The sequence below is a fragment of the Porites lutea genome, chromosome 10 (genome assembly GCF_958299795.1).
Source record: "Porites lutea chromosome 10, jaPorLute2.1, whole genome shotgun sequence".
NCBI classification, from domain to species: domain Eukaryota; kingdom Metazoa; phylum Cnidaria; class Anthozoa; order Scleractinia; family Poritidae; genus Porites; species Porites lutea.
The window spans coordinates 10,468,269-10,479,344 of NC_133210.1; the positions used below are offsets into that span (position 1 = coordinate 10,468,269).

The 11,076-nt window shown below is 42.1% G+C and overlaps 2 protein-coding genes across 2 annotated transcripts; both read right to left on the minus strand.

Annotated features, from left to right (window-relative positions):
* Nucleotides 1–296: 296 nt before the first annotated feature.
* Nucleotides 297–4,486, minus strand: LOC140950395 (hydroxylysine kinase-like). The gene is made up of 2 exons (XM_073399614.1): nt 3,573–4,486; nt 297–2,192 (listed from the first exon to the last, which is right to left on the minus strand). Exons 1-2 carry the CDS (start codon nt 4,104–4,106, stop codon nt 1,575–1,577), a joined length of 1,152 nt encoding a protein of 383 aa, XP_073255715.1. The 5' UTR covers nt 4,107–4,486; the 3' UTR covers nt 297–1,574.
* A 4,605-nt stretch (nt 4,487–9,091) lies between these two features.
* LOC140950955 (G protein-coupled receptor 161-like) lies at nt 9,092–10,732 on the minus strand. The gene has a single exon (XM_073400168.1). It carries the CDS (start codon nt 10,419–10,421, stop codon nt 9,156–9,158), a length of 1,266 nt encoding a protein of 421 aa, XP_073256269.1. The 5' UTR covers nt 10,422–10,732; the 3' UTR covers nt 9,092–9,155.
* Between the last annotated feature and the right edge of the window lie 344 nt (nt 10,733–11,076).

Consider the following 11,076-nt stretch of genomic DNA (forward strand, 5'->3'; position numbering starts at 1 on the left):
CCTAAGTTCGGTGTTAAATTGGTTAACCGTAATCGGTGTATTGTCTGTATGGCAGAAGAGGGGACCGGGCTTGTTACCCCGGAGATGGCAATACCGGAGTACGAACTTAACAGGACAAAACGGCGAATCTGACCGATTGAAACCGGTGTGGACCTAGGCGATCTGGTGAACACAGGCGCGGATGACAGGTGTTCGAAGGGGGAACCGGAGGGGGAGTGAACGTCACAACGTGTTCCAAACCCCTCCCCACTCCCTATCGAACGCCTACCACGCAGGGTAGTTCACCAGACTGAGTTCGCATAAATAACAGTCTAATCACAGGCATACAATCCTTCTTTTATTTGTGTCACGGACCTGGGTACTCTTTAAGAGGCATTTTAGTCAACAATTTTCTAAATGAGATATGAAAGTGTTTTTAAACAGATCAACACAAAAAAATATATTTACAAATAGAAACAAGATGATATCAATTTTTTTAAATTATGCGGGCGGTTTGACTTAAGGTGTTTCGATAAAGTTTTTCGGAGACCATACCGATATTTCCATGCGCCATAAAAGTGATTCAGTTATCCTTGTCCTATCGCTCAGTGAAAAGTCGCCACTGACAGACCCGAGTTTAAAAATTAACTGTTTTGACGTTACGCTAATTTTTCCAAATTACTTTCATTCTCCAATTTTTTTTCTCCAGTAGATAAATTGATTTGAGGTATTGTAGAACTGAAAGTCTTGTATCAGTAGGATAGGCTTTTTGTAGTCCGGCTAGCAGTAGGCATACATTTATTTGGTTTTGATTTTTAGAGCAATCCGAGTATCAATCCTAAGGCTAAAGTATTTTGTTATGTTGTGGAATAATTTGAAAGAAACCGTTCACGAGTTCCACAAGGCAGTCATACTTTTTTTTGAGCAAGACCTTCACCCGTTTTCTTTCCTTATTTATCCTTATTGACTGTGTTACCAGATAAATGTTTTCTTTAACATATTGGTTTTTCAGGGACACCCAACGACAACTTCTTCCTAAACACATTGATGAAGACACTTTTTAGGCTATTCACAGTAGTTTAGAAATACATGAAATACATTCTAAGTAGCGCTGTGAAATTTGTATCTCTTCGGTCATCCTAGGGGAACTTGAGTCTTTCTGAAATTGTGAGGGCTTGAGTGTCCTTTTCCCCTAAATTTACGATGCAATTTGACGAAAGAGAGACATTTTCTGATTCTTCTCTCCATCAAATTTTTGAATCCGCAAATTTTAGGTTTCCTTTTTTCTACGAAAAATGGTCAAAGTTGGGAAGTAAAATGTGAAAATTAGACTTCAAAAAATCGTTGGGAATAAATTAGATAAGCTTAGAAAATTGTACATGAATGGAAAGGTTATCTAGAAATTTTTAGCCGTCCTCAAGGGATAGAAAAATTCTAGGCGATAATCGCTTCTCCGAACAGATATTTTACAGAAAACAGTCGTTGGGTGCCCCTGGTTTTTATTTTTCACCTAAACATTGAGAGGTGATAATATTAGGACCAAGATTGAAAATTACCTTAATCCCTATGATTCCTACTGGAGGCAAGCAAATATTTTATTGCATGAGGAAATTCCCGGCCTTCTTTAGCCCAATTTTCCTCCAACATTTCAAGACTTCTTCCTTAGAATTCTTAAACCAAGCTGTGAGATTAGCAGAGTATTTTTCTAAAGTATGATTAAGGTATCTGTTGTCTGGATGTTTTATTTGTTCTTTATTAGTGATGATAACAACTTGACACAAACGGGCCAACACCACATCGTACAAGAGATCGAACTCCAGACCGGGAATGGGACAAGCAACCTGGTAACCAGCCACAAGATAACCGCTGTCCACTAACATCTGGTCTTCGTTAATGAAGGATGCTAAGGCGTTCGCTAACTCAAACACCACACATGAATGGCGTATGTCACCAAAATCAATCAGCCCTGAGATTTTAAGACTACCTTGGGTCGTGTCGACAAGAAGATTTGCCGTAGTGACATCGTTGTGTATTATTCCACGACGAAGATGTGAAAGCTTTGGAATCACTTGAGTTTTAAAAGTACCCATTACTTTGTGAATAATGCTTTGGATCTCTCTGTCGTTGACAAAGGTGATGTATTCCTCAAGAGAAAGAAAATTCTCCAAGCTCCACCTGTCGAACTTCTGTGTCAACACGGGAGATTCAAAGCCCTGTAAATAAAACAGAAGAAATAAGAGTCATTGCTGAAAACAGTCTTGAGTAGAGGAGCCTAACAACGGTCTATCTGAGATACAGCCAACCTGTAAATAACGGCCCTGTATATTACGGTCACCGGACAACTTTCCAAAATTTTCAGTGGCCTTATATTTTCTGCAAAGTACATAACGGTCACCTTGGCATTTCCCAAAGGTTGTACACTACAAGTCTCCCTCGCAGCCGTTTTTTGGATGTCACGCAACGCTCCCTCTCCTGCTCTTTTGGGGGAGCGTTGCGTGACATCCAAAAAACGGTTGCGAGGGAGACTAGTTGTACACAGGTTTGACTGTAGTTTAGAACATTGTTTTCTTTAATTGGGAGTTTTAGCAACGACGATGGCAACCAAAGGCTACGAGAACGTCAAAACAGCAAATAGGTTTATTAAACAAAACATCAAGTTTACACGTGCATCACGCTTTTTCAGTACATTTCTTTGCCGTTGCTCCACGACTACGACGTGAGAATGCCTAATTTCACGTTTTATGGAGGACGTAAACAAGCGACAGGGAAATCTTGTTTCTCTTTCTAAACTTGAGTGGGTCCCCAAGAAATCAACTCTAGGGAAATTTACCTACATTAGACATTTTCAGTGAATTGGAATTAACGCGATAAAGTTTGAAAAACGCTAAGTCATTTTAAAAATGACGATTTCGCTGTCGTAGTCGTCGTCGATGCTAAAACTCCGTAATATGAGGGTGAAGGCGGAGGAAGTCGGGAGAGGTGCATAATCAAATTCGCACTGCTTGCGAGTAACAGTCTGCCGGCTCCGCAGTGGATCCGCTGGGTATCCCAATAAAATAGAGCGTTTTCACTCACGTGGCTAGCATCTAGCCAAATTTATTGGAACAAAAGAAAGCGTTTGAATAAGAAAAGAGTTCGACTTCCACAGGATTGGTTTGGGACACCAACATGGCCGACGTTTCATTATTTTGGGACACCAATATGGCCGCCGTGACGTCATGTGAAAACACTCCATAGCGTAGTAAGCGCGCGGGGGCCGATGGGCTGCCGGGCGTTTTTTTTTCTCCTTCTCCCCAGCCTCTCTACGACACAAATAGGCCTTTGCGGAGGAGAGAGACCGGGACCTAGCCCTGTGTTTAAAAGTTGCAAATTTGCCTAAGAACTAACCTGCGACCAGGTCAGGTGATCCTTCTTCCCTTTTCGCAAATTTGCCACCGACGTTCGGCGCTATCCCCGAAAAAAGAACGCCTGATTGCAGGTTACCTATAAACTGGCGGCTGCAGCAGAATGAAGTCATCCCTATTACCTCGAGCGTAATTAGCATATCTCGTAGCTGTTGTGAGGACTATTATGCTATTATCTCAGCATTTTACCTGAAAAGCCCTACTTAACCGCCCAACAAACTGGCCTATGCAGAATAAGTTTTCTTGGCTTATCCTCCCCATACTTTCAGCTGTTTCTCCAGGAAGGAAGGAAACCAGTCGAACGATACACTCCTCTGTTTTTTCGTCATCTAGATCACGTGGCAATGGAACTCGAGCATATAATTTCGTTCCTGAGCTCCCAGTAACCGGGTAAACTAAAGCACAAGGAAAATCTCTGCTTCTTAAATATCTCATTGCTTCATTTTCAGCATCAACTAAATCTCCGTGTTTACTGTCATCCGAATTCAATATTTTGAGCACGTATTCCCTGTCGTCCAAGACCATAACTGATTGATCAGCTTTAGTTAAGTGTGGTTCTGTTTTCGGCTTCTGCTTCCCTCGAATGTAGAAATTCCTATCGCAGAAACTATCCAACTCCTTTATCTCGGCTATTTTTTCAAAGCTGTAGAACTCCTTTGCTAATTTTCCTGCAAAAGTGTGGCTAACACAGGGCCTACGAAGTATACAACCGTCACCGTCCATAGCACAACAAAACAACAAAAGTCGGAGAGAGCATTTCACGTGACGTCAAGGCGGCCATATTGGAATTCCAAAACAATGAAACTGTGGCCGTGTTGGTGAACCAAGACAATCCTGTGGGAGTTTAACTCTTTTCTAGAGTAAACGCTTTCTTTTTCGCAGTGAATCAGCATAGCTGCTAACCACGTACCGTGAAAACACTGTATAGTATTTACAAAATTAGCATAAGCACTTGTTTTAAAGTCAATCAAGCATAGTTATATAGTAACTTAGAGCATAACAAGCGCTTGCAGGTGATTCAAAGCATTGTTGCACTAGCTTCTTGATCGACAGCTTCTGAACTGGAAATGTTAGGTAAATCATAGTCATTAAAAGGGAGCTTAAACAACGACGACGGCGACCGAGTCAACGAGAAAGGCAAAAAAGCAATAGGTTTGTATCGACAAAATAACAACACTGTGAAACACTGTAGGTTCATCACGCTTTTTTTGTACATTTCTTTCCCGTCACTGCACGACTACGACGTGAAAATGCCAAATTTCACGTTTCTGGAGGATGTGAACACAAGACAACGACTTTCTTTTTCTTCTCCTGAACTTCGTTATACGGTCGTTTAGAATTCAACTCTAGAAAATTTTTTTTGACCAATTCAACGAGATAGAATAAGCGCGATAAAGTTTGATGCAGCGCAAATTCACTTTTTAAGTGACGTTTTCGTGTTCGTTTTGCTTAAGCTCCCCTTATGATAATATCAGAGCGGTGGGCAAGCAAACTGATTTTAACTAAAGCGACTTGGACTCTAGGACCTTGCTACCCATGCCCGGGGGGACTCCCATATAAAAGTGATGGTGATACTCATCGCCTCACATTGGGGTGTAAATGTCAAATTTCGGTCTCACTTAGGGTGTTTGGGATGGAAAGTCATTATATTTGTCCATTCAGGTATCGCTTAGTACTGTGCATAAAGAAATTTACAAATAATGCTCTGACACTGACCACACAGAAATCTCCCTTAGGGGCAGTTTAAGCTTGAGCTACACCCACATTGGTCTCCCTTAGGGGTTAATTTAGCCTCCAACGCAGGCGTTTTTAGGGGAGCTCGTCTTTCATCCCTCTCCTAAAAACGCCAGCGTGGGAGGCTAGGGTTAATTTGACTTTTCCGATGAGCATCCCCGTCAATTTTATATGGGAGACTCCCGGGTACCCAAGATGATCTTTCGTGCGCAAAATCACTTATGGGCCTAGCAGCAGCAGTACTAGAGCCACTGTAGTCATATTGGTAGCCTAGCCGGGAACTGCCAAGAAGAAACTTACAAATACACTCAAACGCTGTATTAAGCGGTCACCCTTGCACGGGGAGTGGCCAACTGACCGCGTAATGCAGGTTGACCGTTCTGACATGTTAGCAAATGTTAGCTAAGATATAATTAAGACAGTGAAGTTACCAACTGAGGGAAAATGATATCTCTCACAAGACAAATTGACGTCGAAGTGTTTTCCCCTTTTATTGCACTCAGAAAAGGAAGAAAGTGAAATACTGCTAAACGTAACGCCATGGACAGTGTATTTATAGCACTAGTATGGCCCATCTTGACTTCGTTTGGGTCTGGAATTGTCCAATCCATGTTCGGGCTGAAAAATGGTACGACTCATTTACTAGCAAAGGCTCTAAGAATTGTTTGGAGGGACAGCGAAAAACATCGCTGACAGAGGCACCATTACTTACTCTGACTGAAGAAGACTGACATAGCTGGTGCATCAGGGTCTGAAGGAATTCTGTAATGGTGAAGGTAAGTTACATTTCTAAAAGGTAAGGTACATTTCTGAAACTATTATTCTGAAACTATGTGCCATGTTTGTTGACAGTCATGCCGGATCCTAAGGTCATCTCTTTTTGTCCCCTTATTCATATTAACGAGGGAAGCGCGTGGAAGATGCGCGCGTGAGGAGATGGGAAGAAAGGAGTTCCTTTTCTCTCTCTCCTTGCCATCGTCCCCTTCGCTAAGATGCCGTGACAGTCTCCCGCGACGGTTTCAGGACCGCTTACAAACGAAAAGAGAGGCCTGGGGACGAGTGAGCTTCTCAGCATGCAGCAACCAGTCATGCGGAATACAAAAATACATACGCAGATCACCAGACAGGGGCACCCAACGTTAATTTTCGGAAAATATCTGTTCGGAAGACGATTTGAGAACTAGAATTTTCGGAACATTTGTAGTAAAATTTCTTGCTTGCTTACCTCTCCTAGGATTTTCGAACATATAAAAAATTAGACTGCTCACAGTCCCCTATTTTTTCGTGAGATCGTTTAGATATACCACGTCTTACCGTCACGGCTATCTTGATTTTCAAATGTATCGAGGGGGCGGACGTCGGGGATTATAGTTCGGGGGGGGGGTGGGTGCGAGAAAAATAGAGGGACTGTAATGTTAAACATCACTGCAGCTCGCGTTCACGGAGCGCGTTGTACTAGCCTGAGTATCAGGCCTTCCTAAGGGGCTAGGGGAGAGGAGATTTTAGATGGGGGAGGAGGCTCTCTCCCTTTTTGGCTTCCATCTTTCCCCTTTTCCGCAGAAACGCCTGATACTCAGGCTACGTTGTACCAGCAACGCAGGCGTTTGATTAGTCATTAGACAATAGATGTTAATTTGCGTTGACAACGGGTTTAGTTTAAGTTGCCGACATTGACAAGTCGACGTTTCCATTAACGTACACTTTCATACCATAAGGCACATCTTGCGCAAACACACGAAGGATTTTTGGTATTTTGATTAGGAAAATGTTTTCTTGTGCATGTTTGCCGATTTGATTTCGAGGAATGGCCCAGAAAACATTATAAAATCACTGTTTCGAAAGGAGATATATTACGCGTAATCGATGCTAAATGTGTCTGGCATGTTTTTCATCACCAGCGGAGTTTCTTAATTAATGAATGGTAGTAAAAGGCGTGAAATTCCTGTCACGCCTCCTGAACTTTTCTCGCTTCCTCCTAAACAGCCCCCGCCCCCGCCCCCTAGGTAGTTTTGACACTCGTGCAAGAACGCAAAGCTCTCGATCTCGATGATCTTATGGAAAAATAGAGGACTGTGAACAGTCTAATAAAAAATGGCATAATTGCCCATTTTAAACGGATTTTTATCCTAAAAAGGTCACCTAGAATTTTCGGGAGCCTTTTTTTCTGGCTGAAGCGTTCGAAAACGTAAGTTTTGATCCCTATAATTTTCGGATCACTAGACTTTCAGCTAGACAAAAATATGCCTATATCTAGCGTTCAAATACTAAAATACTTCCATTAATGCTATGTTTAAGTGGTTTTGAACCATATTCTCTTTGGGTGCCCCTGACCAGAAGGCGTCAGTTACTATACCTAAACCAAGAAGAATCTCAAATCAACCTCCAAAATCAAAGGAAACAGAACCCCCGCAATCCGTTGTGAAAATCTCTGTGATTTTTTACATGGTCTTTGCATTACACAGTTCCGGGAAGAGATAAATTGTGGTAAAAGCGACCGGATAAACCTTTGACATTATTAGCAAAACGTGGATTTTAAAAAATGACCGAGTGCAACTTTCATGGCCTCTCGGCAAAGAGGTACAACCTCCTATGACTATAGACTGAGTCTATAGACTAGCGCATGCTCACTGGAGGGGAGGAAGAGAGAGCTCTATAACACTACGTTGTTACCAAAACTAAATGCAAGGCTGGCAGTACGGTAAAGGGCTATTTTACTATAGGCCAATATTTCGGCCAACGGAATTGGCCTTCCTCAGGGCCAGAGCTATACCAGCTTTTTTCTCTCGGTTTTGCTCTGGCACTGAAGAAGGCTAATTCGTTTGTTAGCCGAATTATTGGCCTATAATATTAAATCAGCCCTTTGCCGTAGTGCCAGCCTTGCATTCAGTTTTGTTTCATTACGTCTGGCTACAGCATCCCTTTTTAAAATTAGAGATCCGGCAAGAGAAACCAGTCAGTTTTATTTACGCGTTGCGTGGACCTCAAGCAAAGAGTTTTTACCAACCTCGTTCCCAGTGTTCTCTCCCTACGAGTGGGTAGGAGAGAACCCTGGCAACGAGGTTGCGTTTTTACTACGTTTTACCAGTTTGCTGTTTTAAGCAAGTTTTATGAAGGTTAGCCTGGCCTGTGTCTGCTCACATCTGAACACATGTCCCCACGAACTGAACGCCTGGAACATGACAGGCTAACGTTAGTCCAGTTTCAAAACTACCCTAGGAATTAATCAAATACATGAGAGCAGTAAACACTAACCAGTCCCCCCAAAAAACTTTCGGTGGCCCAAGCACTTCAAACATTACCATGTGAAAAGCCTGTTTTGACGTTCCTTTTGACCTTGATACTTGATTGATCCGGTCGAAATATAAATAAGAGAGTTAATCCGTGCGCACGCCTTCTTCAATCCGTTTTACTTCAGGTTTGGTCAGTTTGGGTGGTCTTGCTGACAAACAAATGATGCCAAATCTCTGGGAAACGTGCCTAAACTAAAGTATTTCACATGCACAGGCGCCAAAATGGCGTGAACAGGCCACCCAGACAACTTCCGGTATGCGGCTGTTAGAATAATGTGATAAACACGATACTATTTTTTAAGTTTTTTTGGTCAACACATGTATTTTCAAAGTTTACGAGAGACGCCATTGAGCAGAATCAATTTCGCCATGCCTCAAAAGTTCAGTTTTCATTGGAAGACTTTGCGTGCGAAAATTTAAAAGGAACGAAAAACCTACTGACACGTTGTACTTCTTTTGTTGCTGTATATCTCTCCAGATGTAACTTGAAACTTTGACCTCACAAATGAAAGTTATTCATTCGCACTTTCTCGTCTTCACAAAGTCACAAGAATTTTTTGAATTTTAAAAATGGAACAGTGTAAAGTGAACGGTTCGGTACTTTACAGAGATTAATGAAGAAATGACAACTTTCCTGCGAAAAATTGATGAGGACTTAAAGTCTTAAAAAGAGATTGAAATCTGTAACATTTAAAATATCTCTTTATTTTGCCTAAAATCCGAACAATTCATTAAAAATTTGTCCGACTTAACAATCCACACTTCCTGGAAGGTTACAGAACTCCAAATCGGTGACTTCCGTTGATCTAGTTCTGTTGGGTTTGTTCTCGATTTCAAACTCTTCTTTGATAGCTGGCAACCCAAGACTCTCGCTTTCCCTCCGAGGTGAAAAAGTCATGTCAAACGAATTCACAGAACCATCCGAGACTGATCTATTTCTGAAAGAAGCCGTTGGCGAGACAATGAACGTGGCGTTGCTTGCTGGACGCCGAACAACATTGCCGCACAGTAAGATAGAAGCTACGAGTCGCCTGATACTTCGCCTGATCACTCTTATGTGAAACCCGTAGATAATAGGATAGAGAAGAGCGCTTGAACACGACACCATAACAAAAGTAGTCTGTAATTCATATCGTACCGGTATTTGCTCCGACTCTAACAAAATAGAAATGGCATAGGGTCCCCAGCAAAATACAACAGTTCCCAGAACTAGAAATGTAGTCCGCAACGCTTTTGAGCCCGTGAATGTGCTTGCATTTGACGTTATAGAGTTTCGGTTCTGTCGGTTTGTCGTACGGGTTGCTGTTCGTAGCCCTGACACCGATGCGGGTAACACGGCTATTACTGCGACTCTGGCCTGTCTTCTTGCTGCTTTAAGTATGTAGTAATATGCCCAAATCATGACCGATAGGGGAATAAAAAGCGTCACTATGCAGTAAAGTTTGCTGTATCCTTCGCTCATCGAGTCACTCCATATGACAGTGCAAGAAACTTTGGCAGATTGATATCCATATTTACCCCATCCTACTAAAGGTAATAACGCTAAAAACAAACATGCCAGCCAGTTACACGCAATGAAAAAGTTTGTACGCGTCGGTGACATTCTTGAGTTGTAATTTAACGGGTTTACTATACAGTGATAGCGGTCGATGCTCAAAAACATAACCATACCCAAAGACGACGATGAGAATAACACAGTAAGAAATCCACTGATTTGACACCATTCGCCTCCAAATATCCACTTTTGCTTTATACTTGAACCGACTACAAACGGAAAAACTGTCAAGGAGAGTAAAAAACTAGACGCGGTCAAGTTCACAAGTAGTTTTCTTGCCGATGAATGCGATAGTAGCTCGGGATCTTTCATGAGCACATATCCAACTAAGGCGTTACACATCAAAGAGGCCACCGTAAGTAAAAGTATTGCTGTGGATTGGATTCCGACCGCCGTTTCAGACAAATAAATAGTCGTCGTTTCATCATTTGAAGTCGTTCCATTTGTTAAGCTGGACATCTCTCCCTATTGAACAAAGTTCTGCGCAAAGCGCAAGGCAAAAGCTTGAAATTCAATATAACATGATAGACGAAAATTTTCCCTCTGGATACACTGAGATATGACCTCCAGAAATTTCGGCTTTGTTATGTCATGACAGCGATTGGTGTAAGATAACAGTGTTGTTACAAATTAACGAAGATCAGACAGACACTGATAATAAAAACCGAGGTCACCTGTGAAAAGGCGAAAGGAGATATCCCCAAATATTTCCGAACTAAAATAATACTGACAGCTTTATATAATGGAAAGTTGAACGATAAGGAAAAACAAAGAAAATAACCAAATGGTGGTCCAACGAACGTGCAAAACATTTGGCAAAAAAAAGACATCTTAGGTGTGCTAATCTGTTTAATCCTAATATTTGGCATTTCAACTTACCGCAGCATTCCCCCTAACACTTCTTATTTTACTGCAAGGTGAAACGGAAAGGAATTATCTCTCAAAAACGCGAGATAAGTACCATCCAACTAGGTGGTCTTCTCGGGGGTACTTGGGCTGCCGGGAGAAACCCTCAAGGAAAAATATCTTTTCCCCACAGTGGCCTCTTGTTGTCCCGCCCCCCCCTCCCCCCCCCCCCACCCGGAGACTGGGAAGAAGGGAAATCTGTGCATTG